The sequence below is a fragment of the Rhinolophus ferrumequinum genome, chromosome 8 (genome assembly GCF_004115265.2).
Source record: "Rhinolophus ferrumequinum isolate MPI-CBG mRhiFer1 chromosome 8, mRhiFer1_v1.p, whole genome shotgun sequence".
Taxonomy (NCBI): Eukaryota; Metazoa; Chordata; class Mammalia; order Chiroptera; family Rhinolophidae; genus Rhinolophus; species Rhinolophus ferrumequinum.
Genome location: NC_046291.1, coordinates 81,170,255 through 81,192,310, shown reverse-complemented (window position 1 = coordinate 81,192,310; position 22,056 = coordinate 81,170,255). Strand labels below are relative to the sequence as shown.

Here is a 22,056-nt window from a genome sequence, read left to right as displayed (position 1 = left end):
ATGTCCTTCCCAATTTCAGTATTTCTCTGAATATTGGAGAGATTCCAATTGATATTCCAAACTGAAATTTCTCCCATTAGTCATTTATGAAGTCAAAAACTGAAGCATGATAATTGGCAGGGAGAAAGGCTTTGCATTTTACATGGACCCAAATACTGGGATTTGTCATGGAATCACCTTCTGTTTGTTTATTTTTTAACTTTATTAAACTTATTGGGGTGACATTTGTTAATAAGATTATATGTTTCAAATATACAATTCTATAATACATCATCTATATATTGTAGTGTATGTTCATCACCGAAGCCAAGTATCCTTCCATCACTATAAATTTGATCCCCTTTACCCTCTTCTACCTCCCTGCTTTCTCTGCGTACTCTCTGGTAACCGTCATACTGTTGTCTGGTGTGTGTATGAGGTTTTGTTTGTTTGTTTGTTTTGTTTAATGTAGATGTGCATTCTTAATTATGCTTGCTCTCGAATAATAAATAAGTCTATCACTCTGTTTTCCCTAATAACACCCCAGCATAAGGTAGGAAGAGCAGTTCTAAAAGTAATCAGGTGATCCGTGTGGCTGAGGGAAACTAGGCAGGGTTATGGAAAAACCAAAGAATTGAAACAACAACATATAACCTGTTGTGAGAGCAGGGAACGGGGAAGTCATGGTAAACTTGTGTCAAATCAGCTTTTCTTCCTATGATGGGAGTAGATGAAGGAGGCTTGGGTCTTACTCTCGTGGATGAGGCAATACCCCAGGGCTAGGAAGAACTACCTCTGCCTTGTGTTGCAGGCCCAATAATAGCTCTCCAAAATGCCCAAATTCTAATTCCTGTGAATACGTTACCTTACTTGTCAAAAGAGACTTTGCACATGTGATTAAATTAAGGATCCTGAGGAGAGGAGACTCTCCAGGTGTGTCCAATGTAATCATAGCAGCTCTTATAAAAGGTGGGCAGGAGGCAACCTGCTGAAGGAATCAGAGGGACAGAGGGAAAGATGTCATAATACTACAGTCTTGGCTTTGAAGCTGGAGGGTGTAGGCAGCCTCTGGAAGCTAGAAAGACAAGGCACCTGATTCTCCCTAGAGCCTCCAGGAGGAGCCAGCCCTGCTGATACCATGACTTCAGCCTGGTGAAACTGCTTTCAGACTTCTGGCTGCCAGAAGTGTAAGAAAAATTTTTGTTCCCTTAAGCAGCTAAGTCTGTGGTAATTTGTTACAGCGGCAGCAGGAAAACAATAATACCCTGGAAATAAACGAGCATTTAAAAAAAAAAGTCTCATGGGGCTTTCCTGGTACCGGCATACCTCAGAGATATTGTGGGTTTGGTTTCAGATCACAGCAATAAAACGAGTCATAATCTTTTTGCTGGTGGAGAGTCTTGGTTTTAACTTGTAAAAACATGCAGCATCTGTGAAGTACAGATAAAGCAAGGTATGCCTGTACTAAAAGACCAATGGTATTGAATTATCAAATAGCATTCCAGTCCTTCGGCATCTGACACTGAGCTCCCCCAGGCACATTGTACAATGACCCCTGCCTACTACTATGGTGGGCTTGAAAGAATCCACCTATTATATTTAGTGGCTTCTTAATGTGTGTCAGTCACTTACTAGCAGACACGTATGTATGCACACAAGCCAGCCACAGGCTCAGTTCTCCTGGGCCTCAGCACCTAGTGGTGAAGCATGTGTATGGCAGCCTTCCTATTTTTAAAATACTTCGCAATTTATATCCTTAATCCTATCAGATTTCTCGGCATCTTGTCTGCCAGTATAGCTTCAGGGACAGGGATAAATGCCGGCTCAGATGGGAGACTGATGCAATGCAGCAAGTCTGTCAGACAGGAAGAAAGAAAAGCATTCTGCTTCCTGCCAGGGAGATGTTGGGAAGGAAAAGAGAAGGGACTGGGGCAGGGGGAAGTAGAAGGAACATGCGTCATGGTTTCTCCTGACTCAGGGCTGATGTTCTCGAGGTGGAGAGTTTGGCTAAAGAAAAGGGAAAAAGCTGAAGTATTCCTGTTCTATGTTCTGTTTGGAACTCTGGGAAGAGATGCCCTACAGGGACTGCACTTCAGAAGGAGGGACTTAATGACCCCCCGATGCTCGCTGAGTTTCTTATGCCACACAGAGCCTCCAGAACGTGCCCCCCTTCCCCTGCAGAGGGTGTGATACCTGATGGTGCTGTCTGGTAGACTTACCAGGAGAACCTACCCTGCATATCCCAGGGCACTGATCACATAGCCCAGCAGACACCAGCAGGTACCCAGGTGGAGTGAGACCTCATCGGCTAGAGGACTATGGCCCGTGACCAGGCTGAGAGGGAATTATCATGAGAGTGTTAGCCTGAGATGAGACTTCAGCAGTGAATGTCACCAGGACAAGCAGTCACCAAGTAGACAAGGGTCACTCATTGCACATGCTGGCAGAGACCCAGAGAGCATCTGAAGGACCGTTATGTAGAGACCCTTGCTGGCTGCCAAAGCCGCCCAGATGACATCCTGGGGAGCACAGGGGGAATGATTGAAAGAGCAAGGCTGTGTATTTGCCGAAAAAGAATTATTTTAAACAGGAAGAAAATTAATTAAAGTAGCCAGAACTGAGATAGTGTTAATTGGCATTTATCTTTCCTGATTGCCTACTAGGAAGGGAGCTCTTAGGGATGATTATGTCAGTCTTTAATGAAATAATTGGAATGGAGAACAGTTCCGCCTCACACTCAGCAAGAGGTGGCTGCCCTGGCCTCCACATCTCAGGGCGCCCTTCTCTGGCCTTCTTCCAGCTCTGTTCCTTCTCGTGGGCGAGAAGCCCCATTTGAGCCCATGTTTCCCCATCCAGCCCCCTGTTTAAACTCTGCCCTCTGGTCAGGACCCTGGAATTCCTTGCCCAAATGCCCTGAGACAGATTCAAGGACTTGAATGCATCGCTTCTCTGTATGTGACCTCGAGGAAAGCTTGTGCTGCCTAAGTGTACACCCCAGGCCTGAGGGATGGACAGGGATGGCTGGTGTGTGAATTGAGCTTTGGAGAGGGTGGACTGCAGTGCCCACTCACAGTTCCAGAAGATCCCTCCTGGGAGTGAGAGGGAAGGGGGCAGACCAGCGACGCAGGGCCGGGCCCACGGTCCTGTGTGGCCACATTCCAGCCCGAAACTCGAAGTCATCCGAGAAGTTTGATTGGAACCTGGCTTTCCAAGTCATTAGGAAAACATATATTAAGGTAGGAGAATAAAACCAATCTATTACACATTGTTATTTTAGTTAAACTTTTAACTATTTTAGAGTTGTGGTTGGTGACCTCTTCTTGTGTTCTACCACTGGACCCCATATTAGAGGCAACCTGGCATAGTGTCATTAAATTAGTAACCTCAGGACAGAGATATGAAACATGTCATTGTACGTATGACGAGTCTTAGCCAAAGGGAATTGAAGAGTCCTAGCAGACATAGCAAGGACTTCCATGTGCATAGCAAGGGCAGGAAGCCATCCCGTCCCATTACTTGTTTCTCCTCACAGGCAGATGGTGTGCCAAGCCCCTGGCCTGGCTCATGTTGTCTTCCCTGGATACATCCTACTCATCCTTCATGTGTCACCCCTTCCAGGAAGGCTCCTCTGACTGCCCAGTGCCTGAGGCCCTAGCCCTCTGTTCTTGCAGGACCCTGACTGTAGTAAAATTATATTTCTGGCTTTTTCATCTGGGTGTCCCAGGCCACTAGTGCAGGGCCTAACAGAGATCACGTCTGAACGTGGGCTGAATGTTGTCTGAACAGTTGGTGCCCATCCTCTTCACGCCTGGACATGCCTGTTAATTGAGCTCTGTACTGGAACTAAAATAGTTCCCACTTGCAGGATAGCAAGCTAAGAGAGCCCTTCTGTCTTCCTACTGTGTCACCCCCCCATTTCCTGGAGATCATGACCTCTGGAAAGGAACTCTTCCTACCCTTTCTTGTTAACTATTTGACTTTAACTCTGGTCAGGAACAACTTCAGGAAAGTCATATAGGTGTCCTTGGTGAAGGTGATGAGCGTGGACAGGTCTGAAGTGGCAGGCTCCATCACTTATTTATTCCTTCCAGTCAGAAATTATTGTTTCTTTTCATAAGGCCAGCAACACCTGCCCTCTTCACATTATAATTGAAAAGAAGACAGACTTTTATTATGGCATGTCTGATTATCAGAGTTTAGAGGTGACGGGGGCGGGGCAGAAAGAGGAGCCATTTGGTAATAGTTAATAATCTGCTGATTTTAGTCTTCATTGAAGCCTAAGAAGGCTGCCTAATCATCCCACGTGAACAGCAGTTCCTTTTAAAGAATTAAGTGAGACACACTGAGAATTCATACAAGTCTCTGCTTTGATTTTTTTTTTTTTTTTTTTTTTTTTTTGCTAAATTCTTAGGTAATTGTACATTTATGCCAAGGAATTTTTTTTTCATGCTGGTAGAATTGAAACTCAGATAACAGGAAAGCAATTAGTAACTCTTCCCCCCTTTTTTGAGGATTCTTTCTCAAGGTTCAGTCTGTGTAGTAATTAAGAGAAAGATGAAGTAGCTGAACTCAATTTTATGTGTCAAGTGTGTTACTAGACACTATGAATAGGAAAACGTGACCTTAGGCTTCACGGAGGTTTTTGGAGGGTTCCAGGTGACCCTACCTCACCCACTTACCAAGTGACTGTTCTTGTCTGACAGCTCTTGTCTGAGTGGCTTGGCTCAACCGCTTGCTTCTCCATCATTCCTTAACAAGAATACCCAGCTGTCCCTGGCAGCTACTCTGAGAGCTTTCTGCCCAGAGCTTAAGATAGCTGAATTTCAAACAGTGCATGCACAGTAATGAGATTGTTCCAGAGACATTTTAACTAATTTTACCAGGGAGTACAATTTTCCTCCAGTAAAAATGACAATATTTCAAATTTAATAAATTAAATATAATTAAGCATTGAAGAACCACTCCTCTTAAATAATTCAGTTCATGTGGAAATATATGACAATAAGGGTCAATAGTAATTGTCACTCCCTTTCCTGGTGGAAAGACCTTTCCCACCAGTAGTACAGTATGTTAAATACTTCAAAGCACCAAAAGAGAAATATTTTCTTTAGATCGTGGCCTGCAAGTGATTTGGTATGATCTCAAGGACCCAGGACTCAAAGTTCAACTAAACAGCAGATGTCTGACATATAAATTCTCTGTAATGGCTTATTTTTTTTTCCTGCCTGCACATTATACATTCTTTCCATTCAAGACTGAAGTGCCTACTTATCCCTTCTATACCAGGTTTTCCCCACTGGTTATCACTATTGGGGAAATGGCAATATTGCACTATTATTATCTGTCCACCTGCCTGTAACTGCCACTACGCTAGCCTCCTGGAAGCTAGATTATTTGTATACAGGAATATGTGTGCACACACAGTGCTTTTATCATTGTTTGTGGTATATATTTTGTGACCAAATGAGTGGATGGATGAATGAATAAATCAACTTCAGACAGGTCTATTAAGACAGAAGTTGTAGGTAACAAAAATCCAGGTATATAAGGGAAGTCTAGTGTCTAGACCACCATGGAGGTAGAGAAAGTGTCTTTAACAAGGTTTTTTTTTTTTTTTAAAGTTTATTGGGGTGACAATTGTTAATAAAGTTACATAGATTTCAGGTGTACAATTCTGTAGTACATTATCTATATCTCATATTGTGTGTTCACCACCCAGAGTCAGTTCTCTTTCCATCACCATATATTAGACCCCATTTACCCTCTTCTAGAGCCCCCCCTTACCCTCTGGTAACCCCTTAACTATTGTCTATGTCTATGAGTTTTTTTTCCTTCATTTGTTTGTCTTGTTTAACAAGGTTGAATACTGATCCCAGGGAGGGTGCAAGTCATTTTTATGTGTGTTTTTTTTTTCTGATTTATGTTCACTACTCTTAACAGTAGTGAGGCCCAAATGGTTCTAATGCTCAGAGAGGCTTTCACATATGCCCCTAGATATTACTTATGTGCTAAAATTCTTGTGAATTCAGCATAAGCACAGAGGGGCGTGGTGCCTGTTTCTGCTGGATCTGGCATCTCAATAAGTGAGGTGTAAATATGTAAATATGGCCTCACTCTTTAGTACAAATGTTCAGTCTCCTCTCGTTAAGCTCTTTGTCAAGCATTGTTAACAATATTGATCTTAGTGCTTCTAGAAAAAATTCCCTACAAGCTTTAGATTTCAGTTTCTGACTTTTCCTGGAGTTGCCATCTTATATGGCATCTTATATTGTGGCCTCATTTTTGTAGACACTAAGCAGAACGTGCAGAACATCACTTGGAAATATAAAAATATCTTTGGGAAGGCCATGCAGTCTTTGGAAGAAGCTACTGACTTGAACATTGTAATTCGAAAGTCTCCAGTCGCACTTCTTAGGGGTCAACAAGGTTTGGTGGGATTTAGAAAATTCTTCCTGAATCAAGAACCAAGACACGTGATGATGGATGCCATTTCTTACATTTCATTTCAAATAGCCTTTTTCATAAGAATGTATAACTCTCAGGGCACATGTGCTATTGTACTATTAGTTCTCTGCTAAGCACTTCATCTGTGTCGATTTAGTATATTAGGTTGGTGCAAAAGTAATTACGGTTTTTGCAATTATTTTTAACTTGTTAAACTGCAATTACTTTTGCAGCAACCTAATGTGATGTAGGTATTATCATTCTCATTGTTTGGATGAGTTGAGTCTTGAGAGAGTTTACATAATTTGCCTAAGGTAACAGTAAAAATATCAAAAGTCAGCCTTAGTTCTGTTTGATACCAAGGGCTACAATTTAATCAGCATACTCTATACCTTCTGATTCATTCTTCAAAAGTTCTCTGGATTAAGGGTGTCTGTACATCTTTAATATTAGTCACAGAATTATATTGCAGGTTAAAAATATATTTTAAAAATATCCTTTGCCCATGAGTTGCCCAGTGGAAAAGGTTTCTCAATGGAGTTGTACCTCTAGCTACCTATTAAGTTTTATCCCTATTTTATCTAAGAGTCTTCACTTTTGTTTTTTTATGTATATATCTGTTTTACTTCCTTTGCTGGTTTTCCAGTGCAGCAGACTTCTTGCTTTCTATTTCTTCAGTTTTTCCCTGTCCTCTCCTATAGTTCAATACCTAGTCATTCATCAAAAGTTTACTAATTAAATGATTCCTTTTATACTAGAACATTCCCAAGAAGGAAATTGTTTCATTTAACATATTCCTATTTTTGTTTCTAGTGATTATGTTTCATTAAATTTATTGGGATAACATTGGTTAATAACATTATATAATTTTCAGGTATACATGATTATAATTTGGCATCTGTGTACTACCATGTTTCCCCGAAAGTAAGACCTAGCTCAACAATCAGTTCTAATGTGTCTTTTGGAGAAAAAATTAATATAAGAAACTGGTATTATATTTTATTATGTTATGTCATGTCATATTATATTATGTTGTATACCAGGTCTTATTGTAAAATAAGACTGGGTCTTATATTAAGTTTTGCTCCAAAAGATGCATTAGAGCTGATTGTCTGGCGAGGTCTTATTTTCGGGGAAACACAGTATGTTGTATGCTCACCACCCAAAGTCTACTTTCCTTACATTACCATAGATTTGACCTCCTTTACCCACTTCACGGTCCTCCCACCCTCTTTTCCCTCTGGTAAATACCATTTTCTATCTGAGTTCATTTTTATTTGATTTTTTAAATTCTTTTCACATTTGAAAACAAATCAATCTTAAACTTGAAGAAATCTGAGAACCGTAATGCCTAGAGTAAACTGATACTGAACAAATCTGTAAGTGTATCAGTTGCTGCTCACCCTTGGGTTGCTTGGTCATCAGTAGTAACATAGAGCAGTGGTCTTCAGATTAATGTGGGTGTTGCCAAACTTCGTGCTACAACATTGAATGCATTCTGTGGCCCTTATCGGCCTCCAGTGTCCCTGTTTGACTACTCTACTTCATCAGTTAGTGATGGATCTGATTAACTCTGCAAAGCTCTGTTAATACAGTGAATGTGTTCAGGGAATGGTTGATATATTGGTTGACTAATGGTGATTTTAAATGTAGCATCAGAATTAGGTGAAGATTCGACCACACTTTTCACCTCATCTTCATCCTTCAAATTCTGAGAAAGGCCGAGGAAGAAATAGGTATGGAGGGTGAGAGTATGTGCATGGATATGTGGTAGGTGACCTATAGCCTGATTGATTTAAAACAAATTTAAAAACAAATGTAAAGGATAATGATAATTGATAGTATTTTTGAGCCCTTAGCGTGTTAAGTGAGACACTGTGTTAAGAATTCTCACAACTCTTTGTAATAGATGCTCTTATTATACTCATTTTAAAGATGAGACTAAAGTATAAAGAATTTAATTAATACATCTCAGTTCACATAACTCCTAGATGTTTGGATTCAGATTTGTATCCATGCCATTTGACAATATCTGTTAATTCCATCATATACTATAGCTATTTTTCTTAATTTCTCATGCTTTTATTTATACAAAATAGTTCATTATAGATATTCATAAATCCAGTGTGTTCTCATTTAGATAAATAGTTTGTAGAACTTCAAAATAGCACCGAATGTTTATCATAGCATGTAAACTTTAGACTTATTTGTTTTCTATAATTTCTTTTGAATATACTAAAATAATTTATTATCATTGGGAAAAATCCTCATTTATAGATACATAGATGTTTAAATTTCAAATAGCAATGCTTTTTAAAAGTATTTAAAAATCTTCATGTTATTATTCAGTGCATTGCCATTTTGGAAAAAAATAAATAAATAACTTGGCAGAATAAAAGCCCCTTAAATGGACTCCAAATTGATAGCCAAACTTGCAATTCAAATAGCATTTTCTTGTACCCTACTTAAGGAAGTATCTTGCTATCTTCATCATTAATGGCTGTACTATTCCCAGTAAAGAAAATGCAGGTGGTATTGGCTTGATGTGCGATGGATTTTGTTACTAGGGTGTGGCTACAAACAAAACTATTCAAAATGAATGAATAGCTCCACCTGCCATAGTGCACCTTTATAGACTGGAAGTACTGTGTGTGCATCCATCTTCATCTTAGCTACTTCCTTGGTTCTAAAACATTAGATAGATTTGGCTTTCACCAACTCTTAAAAGAAAAAAGAAGAACAAAACACGATTTATGGTATTCAGGTTGACTTGTTCTCTGTTGTGCTCAGAATAAAGAAAAGAATCCAGAATATAAGAAAAATGGGCAACTGAAAGGAACCCTTATGTATACGTATCCTGTATTGGAGAAGTTTATATAAAGAGGTTTAACAACATTGACCCTAAGCTGTGGTCTCTATTCCTTGTAACGCGGTAGATTTTCAAGGGCTGTAATAAAAATAATCCTACACTATCGTTTCTTTATGATAATGAACTCAGCAAATACTCATTAACACCCACCATGTCCAAAAGCACCAGGCCACATATGGGTGGTCAGTGGACAGGCTGGATCAGAACCGTCCGGGACATTTACAGACAGAAATATTCCTGGATTTCTCCCCCAGAGATGCTGATACAGTGGGTCTGAAGTTATGCCATGGAATTTCTGTATGCCCATAGACGTCCATGGTCAGGGATAAATTCAGAAGAGTGATTTTTAACTGAGAGCAATGTTTGGCAATGTCTGGAGTCATTTTTGGTTTTCTCAACTGGGAGGGTGTGTGTGCTACCATTATCGAATGGGCAGCAGCCAGGGATGCTGTTAGATATCCTACAGTGCACAAGACAAGTCATGTACCCGCAAAAAAAGTTATCCAATCTGAAATGTCAGCACTGCCAAGATTAAGAAATGCTGTTCTAGAGAAGCTAAAGATGTATTTACAAAGATTCCATAATTAATCAAGGTGAATAAGAAATGCAGAAAAATATCATTCATTCATAATTGAATAAAATAAGTCATTGGTCCAAAGAATAAAATTAGCACAATTTAAAAAAATATTTTCCTTTTAGATTATTAGTTATTTTATAGTATGACTAAAAGCATTCTAGTTGAAAAAGTATAGGAGAGAAATCTTGAAGAGTTATCTGCAATTGGTAGGATATTTTTAATGAGAATTATCTAAATAGATTAATGCCTGTACTTCAAAAAATATATTAAGGATTTTTTACTGATCCTGAAATTTTAATAAGGAGAAGAAAAATTTACTGACAGACAGCAGAAATTATTTTTTAAATAATATTAATAACTTTGAAGTGAAAATAGGACCATTTCCATAAGTGGTGTTTAAAGAAGCAAACCAACAATCAAATCTAGGAAGAGTTCAGATGACTTTTTTTATATATAGTTTTGTCCTTATATTACGCACCATTACATATTCTTTTTCCTAGTTTTATATCGTCCCTAGAGATCATATACTCACAAGCGGGACATATAATACATTACTGAAAGTAATTTTGGTTGCGGTCAGTATAGGGTTTGGATTAATAATGTAACCAATTAAATCCTCAAATAACTCCACTGCTAACAATAACATTTAATTTTAAAAGACATTTAATTTTGCTCCATGTAATTTGGGCAAAGAGAAATACAGGTAGCTATGTGGAACACCTTTTATAATCACAGGGATAACTAAATTTTCAAACATTGAGGAATTCTGCTATTTTGTCAAAGAACCAGAGGCAGACTGACTTAATCAAAATAATAACAAACCCACGTGTTTTTTGTTTTTGTTTTGTTTTGTTTTTAGCTATCTCATGCATCTCTGATGATAACCAGTCAGCAGAGATGACCGAATGCCTCAAGAAGACAAATAGCATGCCTCCGCTCGTGCAAGAATGCACCGTTCCATGTGGAAATGACTGCACCTTCACGGCTTGGTCCAAATTTACACCCTGCTCCACAAATTGTGAAACAACCCGGAGTAGAAGGCGACAGATCACAGGTAAGGTGTGCTTTTCACTCCTTAGTTTCAGATAAGGGGTGCACTCCTGAACTTTCCAATGACAACAGAAGCTGTAGAAGGAGAGGAAATTACATCAGGTCTCTCTGCTCCCTTTCCCTCTTCTGCACCCCTCCCCCTATCCTCCCTCATTCCCCTTCCCTCTCCTCCCACCACCCCCTGTGCCTATGCTTAGCACATACTGTGTACTCAATTATAATATATGTGAAATGAATGAAAGATGTGAAGCGTTCTCTGTCTATAAAGTTGTTCGCTATACAGCTTTATAACCTTTGTAGTCCTAACCGAACGACAACATATTCACCAACTTCCCTAGAGTAGTTAATGGCTGAGTTTCTAGTGTTTGTCATGCTGAGAACTCAGCAAGGTTGAAAGCACTCACTGATTTGTAAAGAACATCAAAAGTACATCCAACCTTTATCAATGTCATTTGTCATTATTTTATGAGCAATGTGACATTTACAAATTTTAGCAGTAGAAGGCAAAAATCAAGTTGTGTATATGTTCTTGTTTGTGGTATATTAATAATTATTGATTTTGTTTACATCCATGAAAATTAATGGAAATTAAAGCAATTACTAGTATAAATGAGGTCCTTGAGCAATTTTTGCCTGTAATATACAAATAATTGATGCAGTAGTGTATTTTACTGCTTGTCTAGGTAAACATGCCAGAACTTCTCTTAATTCTACGTGTATTTGTATAAGCAGAAAACTTAATTCAGGGAATGGAAAGCCAAAGGAAAAATGCCAAAATAATCATGGGATAATAAAATTCGTATTGACATTAAAGAACTCAGCACAGATGACCACTTGTTCTTACTGGCAGTTCAAGTACTAATTCTCGTTTCCGAGACCTTTTTGTTTGCAGGCACTGCTTGTAAAATTGTCTTAAATTTAACTCACTCTAATGGATTTACTTAATGGGTGAGAGCCTTTAACAGGATTTCTGCATACAAATCAGAACCACATTCATTCAAGTGTAGGTGAAACTTATAATTACAAACAGAAATACCAAATAAAATATGCTGTCCTTTGTATTCTCTCTTCTACGGAAATCTGTACATATATAACTTTATGCAACATTGCTTATATTTTGAAGATAAAACAAATTTCTTATAGAGAAACAATGTAACGGGTTACAATGTGTATGACAGGAATAATTTCAAGTTCAATGGACAACTAGCAAAACTTGGTTTGCATGTTCATATATAATATTTTAGGAGTCATTATCCAGTTATTCTCTAAAAATCTTTAACTTTCCTTTAGAAGGAAAAACAAAGTTTTAATTAGTTGCTTGTGTTCCTTTGTCTTGAAGCTTACTAATGATATTTTGTACTTGCAAACTGAGAAAGGAGAATATTGAAAATCCTAGGATATTCATTCATTTTAAAACCAGCATAGTTTGTTATAAATTTTCAAAACTTTGATGAATTTGACTTTTATTTAAAATATACTTTTTGTGTAAATATTGAAGAACTGATGAACTTTCTTCTGGTAACTCTATCCTAAGAATTATTCATACAAAAAACTATTTTGAATTTTTTTCAACATTATAACTGCTAGGATTTTAGCTGGCTAATTAATCTTTTGTGTATCTTAATATCTAGGTGACATCAAAATAACAGGTCAATTCTATGAAAATTGAGTTGTTGGGAAAAATCAGTCAAATAAATCACTTAGTGTCATTGTTAAAAAAAAAGGTAGTGAATTAAAATTTTCAACTTCTGATGACTTTTTTTGTTGTTGCTGTGATAGAGTGCTTGTAGTTTGTCTTCTCCATGTAATTTGGCAGTAAACTTAATAAGCAGTCACTAACAAGAGTAACAAGAAAAGGCACAATCTTAGATCATAAAACAATGCCACTCTTTAACACCAACACATAGAGAAGAATACACAAATACAAGCCCATCCATTGAATAGGGGACAATCTGGGGTGTTTTTCTTTTTTCCATTTTTAACAAGAGACTTTGATTCAATATTTGGGTGTTCTGTGTATTGTGCTTAAACTAGATCAATACAGATTTTAGATAGAGTGGCAATTAAAACAGTAGTTTCTTTAATAAATGTTGGAAATAATCCATTACATAGACAATCTGTCTGGGTTTTATAGATATATAAGAACTGGATAACTAATAAACACATATTTAACATTTGTAGTTCTGTGTTTTTGAGGGATTAGTTACACAGTTCCCTTTGATGTAAGGGGGGGAAATGTCTTGGGAATTCTAGTGGGGGTTGATTTTTTTTTTTTTAATTAGTACTAGCTGGTTCAAATACAAAGGTTATGCTGATTTTGACTAGAAGATAATCAAAGAAAGGACCACTCATAATTTGTTCCTTATGAGAACTATTTCTCCATTGACTAACTTGTTCAAATCCTCCTTCAAACAGTGATGCCACGTAATTAAGAAGGATATCACAAATATAGAGACAGCGTATTTTTGTACAGAATATTTGTTCTGCCAGTAATTTTTGGTTACCTTTCTCTCTCTCTCTCTCTCTCTCTCTCTCTCTCTCTCTCTCTCTCTCTCGCTCCCTCTCTCCATCCTTCCATCCCTTCTTCTCCCTCCTTTCCTCCTCGCTCCTTCTTTCTCCCTTGTAAAAAAAATCTTTCTTAAATTATTCCATGAGAAATTTTTGTTTACCATTTTTGCATACTAGGCTTTGGGAATGCTACAAGAGAATTAGATAGACATGATCCTAACTTAATCGTTAGATAGATGTGATCCTACAGTCTAATAGAAGATAGAGATTTTTACTACATACATTTACAAGAGTTTTACTATACACAATTACAACACAGTGTAGTAACTTCTCAATAGCTATAATAAAGGTTGTCATATTAGTTTCTTATTGCTATAACAAATTACTACAAATTTGGTGGCTTTAAAACAACACAGATTTGTAATCTTACAGCTCTGTAGGTGTGAAGTCAGAAATGGGTTTCATAGGGCTAAAAACAAGATGTTGGCGGGACTGAATTCCTTTATGGAGGCTCTAGGGGAAATCTGTTTCCTTTTCCAGTTTATGTAGGCTGCTCATAATTCTTGGCTCATGATTCTCCCTTCCTCCATCTTGAAATCTAGTAACATCGTATTTCTGACTATTCTTCCATAGTCACATTTCCTGACTTTCTACTCAGTTAAGAAAGGTTCTCTGATTTTAAGACCCTGTGCTTAGGTTCGACCCACCCAGATAATCCAGAATAATCTTCTCATTTCAAAGTCCATAATGTTAGTCACAGCTACAAAGTTTAATTTGCCATCTAAGGTAGCATGTTTACAGTTTCCAGGTATTAGGATGTGAACATCCTTGGAAATTCATTATTCTGCCCACTGCAAACTATGAGTACAGAAGAGCACCTCTTTCAGACCTGAGATGAAGAGTATGTTCAAGGATGGCATTTTGGAGGGAGCGATCTATTCATTTGGACCTGAAGGATCAGTAAGCATTAACTAGGCCATGAAAGGAGGGTAGAACTGGTGAGAATGTCTGGAGTAGGCCATGCAAAAGCCAGAAGCCGCATGAGTAATTTCTAGGAACTGAAAGATGCTCCTATCAATATAAGAAACATACAAATTTGTAGAGAATTGTTATATGAGTTTATTTGAGTCAAACAAGACATGCCTGGAAGCAAGATCTCAGACTGAGAAAAATGCTTCCAAGAAATGAGTTTGCAGCTTGTTTTATGCATTTGGAATTAAGGACAGAAACTAAGATTACATGAATGTGGGAAAAAGCAATATGGGGATTGGATTACAGGATAGTTGGAGTTTATGTATTCTTTAGAGCAGGGGGGCCCAAACTGCAGCCCACGGGTCAACTGCGGCCAGCAATCCATTTTTAATTGGCCTGCAGCAAATTCCAAAAATATATTTAGTTTACTTAAATAAACCAGGTGAGGCAATACATACTTCACCTCCAGTGAGTGGCCCGGCTGTTTGTGTCTTTTACCACATATGGCCCTTGGTAAAGCATGTTGAAAAAAATTTGGAGACCCCTGCTCTAGAGGGTGGTCACCCTTTTGAAGGAGGGGTCTAAAAGGAAGCATTTCAAAGAAGCATCAACCTAGATGCATAGAAACTATGAACAGGGCTTGCTTAAGGCAAAGATAAGCCTTTTACCAAAGAAGTTCTGTGCCTGGGACATGACTACCCTACCCATTTAGGAATTTATGATCAGATCACCTGAGAGGCCACTTCCTTTTTTCTTTCTTTTCTATTTTTTTTTTAAGCAAAATTAATGGAAGCAAACTTGTGAACTATGAGGATGAGACAGGCAACGAGTTAATAGAAATGACCTTAGGAGTTAGCAGGAGTGAGCTTAAAAATTAACTGCTTGCCTCTGAATCCCCCAGCTAGCACTGCACCTGTAAACTGACAAGCACTTTACATCCATCATAGATGGGAACAGAATAGTTCCTGGAGGAAGCCCCCTGCAAGCTGATAAGTACCCAGCATCCATCATGGATGGGAACGGGATGGTTCCCATAAGAAGCCAATTGTAACAGCAACCCCTGCAAGCTGATAAGCACCCTCCATCCTGCATAGAAAAATATAAAAGCCCAGCTAAATAGAAACTCACTGCAGCTGTGTATTCTAGACTCTGCCCTGGCAACTTCTCTGCCGGTGCTTCTCTCTGACTTCTACCCCTCTGTCTGGGAGCAGCTGTCTATTCTAGACTCTACCCCCAGGAACTCCTCTACTGGTGCTTCTCTCTTTTCTAAACAGAAACCACAACAGCTGTCTTCTCTAGACTGTCATGGGCATCCTCACATCCCAACCTTTTCTTGCTTTCCTACTTTTCTGAGTATCGTGAATTCTTTCACGTTCTGGGAACAACCAGGGATATCTAAAAACAAAACATGAAACAAAACAAAAGCCCAAAAAAACCCAATAGGCAGGAAGCATACTAATGGGCTCAATCTTACAGATCCTTGATAACTATGGTGAATAGTCCAGATTTCATCCTATGAACTACAGTTAGTCACTGAAATCTTTAAAGTAGGTGAATGATATGATCAGATTTCCATCTCTGTAACCTGGTCCTCGCTATAGTGGGGAAATAGATTGAAAGGAGTGAATTATCCTGGCAATAAGATCTTGGAAGAAGCTGTTGTAGTGATTTAAGCTGGAGGTTTGGAGGTGAGCTAAATATGGCTGGTATTGTTCAGAATGGAAACAATGGACTGATTCAAGAGATATTTAGATATGTGAAGTGATAGATCTTTGCTATTAAACAGATACAGGTAGTAGAACAGAATGATTCAAGTAATACATTTCAGATTTTGACTTGGTCATGTTGGTAAAATTAGGAAATGACAGGAGAAAGAAAGGTTGTGATGTTAAGAGAATAAGTGCGGGTTTTCCCAGGTTGAGGGCAATTGGTCCTTTAGGTGTAGATTTCCAGTCTGGGTCAGAAGCTTGAGCACAAAGTCTGGGCTGAAGATGATGATTAGGGATTGAAGAGATATAGATGGTTATTTAGACTTTTTGTGTGGGTGAACATGTCGGATCAGAAATGAGCAGAATCCAGGGCAGTGCCTCCAGGAAGCCCACCAGTTGAGGGAGATACAAGGGAGAATTCAAAGACAAGATGTGCTTAGAGGGATGGTGAGGGGATGGGGTAGGGACTAAAAGGTGAGGTATAATATGGAACTTGGAAAGGATATTTCAAGAATGATCGTGAAGTCAATACTCCGAACTATCATTGAACAACCACGTCTGAAAGATAAGTGATAAAACATATTCCAGGGCTTTGTTTTATTATTATACTTTGGAAAGAGTTAAGTAGTTTCAAGCAATAGGTAGACTCAGAAACCACGGTTAAGTATGTTGAGACAAGAGTGGAAATTGAAGAGATGGAGACAGTAGTACTTTATGGACATTGGGAAGCACCAGAGAGATGGGCGTGTTGAACACTGATAGGAATGAGCTAGTCCTTGCCATTGATGTATCTCTTAAGCTGTAAATTCTTACAGCTATGACAGAGACTGTGCTTCTCAAACGTATTCTCAGTCAGTGCCCTTCGTGGTAGAAGCAAGTGAATACATCCTCCCAGAGTGACAGTGGTGTGGCTGAAGCTCCTCCAAGATCATTTCAGGTCCTGGAGGAATGCTTCTTGTTTATTGTGGCCATAAGTATCAGCGAAGGTCATAGATTCAATTGTCAGGTGATAACTGTAGAATTGTGTGTAAGGTAAACTATCTGACAATGAGAAATTAATCCAAGCATCAGCATGTATCAAGTATTTATAAAATAACCACAAAGAGTAGAAATAGACCAAATAAAGCTGCCTACTTTGTTTTTGTTTGTTTGTTTGTTTGTTTGCTTTTTAAAAACTAAGCAAGGCTAGCTAATAACTTACTAAAGACGAAACAAAAGTAAAGTTACTAGATCTAGGAAAATTTTTTAGGTCTCTAGACGATATGTGTTGGCAACGAAATTGAATCAAGTTACAGGCTGACTTAGGATCCAATAAACATAATTCTCAAGTACTAAGAGCTGTGAAAAATGACTTTGCATTATCATTATTCAAAGTTGGGATCACAGCTAAACAGTCCATCAAAGTCATTCGATAAAGTAAAGTCATATTCTAGAATACTTAAGTTAAAAATTTCTCTCAAAGTAGAAGCTATAGCTTTTTCTCAGATTAAATGACCCAATATGATTTAAGCACTCTGTTTTATGTTAGTATTTGTGAGCTGCCAGATAGTGGAACCCAAAATAAGTTCTACTTTGTCTACCATATCCCAAGTGACAATCCACCTCACTATATTGTATGGGAAGGTATTATTTTGTTCCTTGAATAAATAAACTCTGTTTTTAAAAAAATCACTTGAAAAAAGAGAAGGAGTTAATAGTTACACTATTTTGTTGGTTTCCCTGGCAACCATCAATTTCAGGGAAAAATGGAGACAAGGCAATCCTGGTTTTATCAACAAATTGTAGGAAAAATAATAAATAAATTAAGTGTTTTCTAGCTGTTGCGCCCTTGTAGTAAACATTTTCTAAGTATTTTGTGCCACTCTTTAACATGAAAACACTTGTTTTGTTTTGTTTTTTTCAAATTAACCTGAATTTCACAATTACTCTGGGAGTTGCTTCCATTGTCGTAGAATTTAATTCCATGTACAACGGAATGAAAACAGACTTTATTTTTATTTCAGATTTAATATTCTAAGAGTTTTTAAGTATAATAATGTGAGTGACTTTTAATAAAACAGCAGATATGAAATTAATATATCAATGTCTCTTGTTGGAACAGGGAAAAGCAGGAAGAAGGAGAAATGCCAGGATGCTGACTTGTACCCTCTAGTGGAAACGGAGCTGTGTCCTTGTGATGTATTTATATCTCATCCGTACGGAAATTGGTCAGATTGCATTCTTCCCGAAGGCAGAAGGGAGCCTCAGCGAGGATTGCGGGTACAAGGAGACAGCAAAGAATGTGGAGAAGGCATGCGCTTTCGAGCAATAGCCTGTTCTGATAAAAATGGAAGACCTGTTGAGCCCTCCCACTGCAGCAGCTCTGGTAAGGAGATGGATGAGGAGTAACAGATGAGAACAATGACATACAGTCCAGGTGGTTTGTCCAAGGTCTAGAATTAGTAGCTTTGTTATTTAATAATTGTTCTCCTTTGTCAGTAACACACTGCCTCTCATAAAATATGGACATATGAATGAACCTATGTATGTCTCGCTGATTATCTGGAATGTGAGTGTTTTGGATCCTTGAAGACTCACCTCACTCTGTATTCACCTTTGAGCACCTGTTTGCTGGTGGTGAGTACAGTTGCTCTACTTTACTGAGAAGGCCAAAGCCCAATACGAATAAATCCATTTTGTGGTGTTTATTGGTGCTCTGGTCATATATAGAGAAGGAATCAGGCCTCAAACTCTTCTAAGGGAGTTGACAAAATACTAAGGACAAAGTTAACATTAATGTATAAATGCACCCAGATTAATAGAATAAAACTGTAAAAAAAAAAAAATAGGCAATCTGGGAGAGTTTTGTGAGATATTAATCAGGTAGAAGACTTTTTCTTTTTTTATTTTGAACCCTGGGAGAATTTGAGATTTGGGTGAAAGGAGAAAAGAATAAAGATTAAATACAGTCGTGGTAATTGTTGATGGAAGAGATTGAGACTCATGATTACAATGGAGTTTATGAATTCCCTGCTCTATTTTTGGTGTTTTTTTAACTACCTTATAAAAGAAAATTAAAAAGTTAGGAATTTTACAGAAGGTATGGAAAGAGAGAATTTGTGTTTGAGTGGCAACCTGGGAAAACTGATCAATTTTGGACTTTGTTGTCAAAGTCTTATGTTCCAACAAGCTTTCTCAATAATACCGAGAGTTGGAAATTGAATTTAGTTCTAACGTACAAGTCAAGTAAATGATAATTTGTCTTTATTGCCAATATATTCGCTTGCCTTCATTTAAGATATACCCATATCTTCATAGGAATGCAATTTTAAGTTTAATGATTTTTTTTTTTAATTGGTATTATCATTGCTATGCTTCCCAGGTTAGTCTACAGCATTGTTCTCAGTGATTTGACTTTCAGAAACATTAAATACATCTCATGAAGTAATGGACACATTTTATGGATGCCAAAGCTGGTTAACTCTAATCTTTGTTTTTTCAGCATATATCTATATCTATATCTGTATCTGCATCTGTATCTGTATCTGTATCTGTATCTATAGCTATATATCTACATCTACATCTGGTGTGTAACATGTTAATTTGATACATTTATATATTGTAATGATTGACAATGTGGTGATAATTAGTACCTCTATCTTATATAATTATCATTTCTTTTTAGTGGTTGGAATAATTAAGTTCAAGTCTTTCAGCAAGTTTGATAATAGCACACTATTGTTGGCTATATTTGATATACTGTGCATTAGATCTCTAGGCGTTATTTACTACTTGTTGCAAGGTTTTGCCCCTAAACAACCTCTATCCTATCCCTCCACCCCCACCGTCCCCTAGTAACTACCATTTTACTCTCTGTTTTTATGAGTTTGGCTTTTTTCTATTCCACATATAAGTAATATAATACTGCATTTGTCTTTCTCTGTCTGACTTATCTTACTTAGTATAATAGATCAAATCAAGGTACATTCATGGTTCCACAAATGGCCGGATATCTTTCTCATGGCTGAATAACATTCTATTGTTTATATATACCGTATCTTTATCCATTCATCTGTTGATGGGCACTTACGTTGTTTCTATATTTTGACTATCACAAATAATGCTGCAATAAACATGGGAGTGCATGTACCTCTTCCATATCATCCTCATTTTCTTTGGATATATACTCAGAAGTGGAATTGCTGGATCAAATCTTAGTTCTGTCTTTAATTTCTTGAGGAATCTTCATATTGTTTTCCACAGTGGCTGGACCAGTTTACATTCCCACCAACAATGTACAGGGAAATCCCTTTTCTCCCACGTTCTTGACGCTCTTTATCTGTTCTTGATGATAGCCATTCTGATAGGTATAAGGTGGTATCCCATTGTGGTTTTGATTTTTGCATTTCCCTGATGAGTACTGATGTTGAGAATTTTCTTGTATACCTGTTGGCCATTTAGATGTTTTCTTTGGAAAAAAGTCTATTTAGTTTCTCTGCCTATTGTTTAATTTGATTGTTTGTGTTGTTGATGTTATTGAGTTGTATACATTCTTTATATAGTTTGGATATTAACCCCTTATCCAGTATTTTGTTTGCAAACATTTTCTCCCATTCTGTAAGTTGCCTTCTTGTTTTTTTCAGTTGTTTCTTTTGCTGTGCAGAAGCTTTTAATTTTGATATAGTACCATTTTTTTTTGAGTTCTGCTTTTACTATTTGTGCTCGTAGTGTCATATCCAAAAAGTCATTGCCAAGACCAATGTGAAGGAGCTTCTTCTCTACATTTTCTTCTAGTTGTATGGTATGAAGTCTTAGGTTTAAGTCTCTGGTCCGTTTTGAGTTAATTTTGTGAGTGGTGAAGGATAGGGGTCCAATTTCATTTTTTTACATGTGTTTATCCAGTTTTCTCATCACTATTTATTGAAGAGACTATCGTTTCCTATCAGATGTTCCTAACTCCCTTGTTGAATACTAGTTGACCAAATTTGAGGGTTCAATTCTGAGCTCGCTAACCTGTTCTATTGGTTTATGTGTCTATTTTTATGCCAGTACTATACTGTTTTAATTACTATAACTCTGTGGAACAGTTTGAAATCAGGAAGTGGTGACTTGAATAAGAGTGGTGAGAGTGAGCAACCATGTCTTGTTCCTGATCAGAGAGGAAAAGCCTTCATTTTTAATGTTGAATATAATGTCAGCTGTGGGTTTGTCATAGATGGCCTTTAATATGTTGAAGTGTGTCCCTCCTATACCCAATCTATTGAGGGTTTTTTATCATAAAAGCATGTTGTATTTTGTCAAATGCTTTTTCTGCATCTGTTGTGATGATGATGTGATTTTTATTTTTCATTCTATTAATGTGATATATTACATTAATTATCAAATTAATTATCAAATTAATTGATTTATGTATGTTGAGCCATGCTTGTATCCCAAGGATGAATCCCACTTGTTGGGGTGTTTATTCTTTTTAATGTGTCCAATTCAGTTTGCTAATACTGTGTTGAGAATATTTGCATCTATATTGGTCTATAGTTTTCCTGTAGTGTCCATGTCTGGCTTTGGTACAGGGTAATGCTGGCATTGTAGAATGAGTTTAGAAGTGTTCCATCATCTTCAATTTTTTTTAGAAGAGTTTGAGAAGGATCGGTTCTCTACTGCCTCTGTTGGAAAGGTAGTCACAGTTACCACTGAAAGCCTAGCCTCTTGCCTTGTCACCCTGGGATGTCAGGGGGTACCTTAGCAACTTCTTTCCTTTCCTCTGCCTCTAAACTCCTCTCTATCCCACTCCAGTGAAATTCTGGACTCTCCCTTTAGGCAGGCTGGACTTTCAAAAATTCTCTTGCCCATTGGTATCTGCCCAGTTTTGTACTCTCTAGATTCTTTCTTTCATGATTGCAATGAGTGAGGATGGGCCTGTTTGCTGACTCCCGTGCATATGCAGCCAGCCTTCATCAAGATCCCTTTGT

General features: G+C 37.7%; 1 protein-coding gene across 1 annotated transcript in view; it reads left to right on the top strand.

Moving 5' to 3' along the window:
* THSD7B (thrombospondin type 1 domain containing 7B) overlaps positions 1-22,056 on the top strand; it is a 797,596-nt gene that overhangs the window by 548,972 nt on the left and 226,568 nt on the right. The window contains exons 13-14 of the mRNA XM_033111445.1: positions 10,729-10,923; positions 18,210-18,473. Of these exons, the coding sequence (XP_032967336.1) occupies positions 10,729-10,923; positions 18,210-18,473 (459 nt within the window). The remainder of the gene's footprint in view (positions 1-10,728; positions 10,924-18,209; positions 18,474-22,056) is intronic.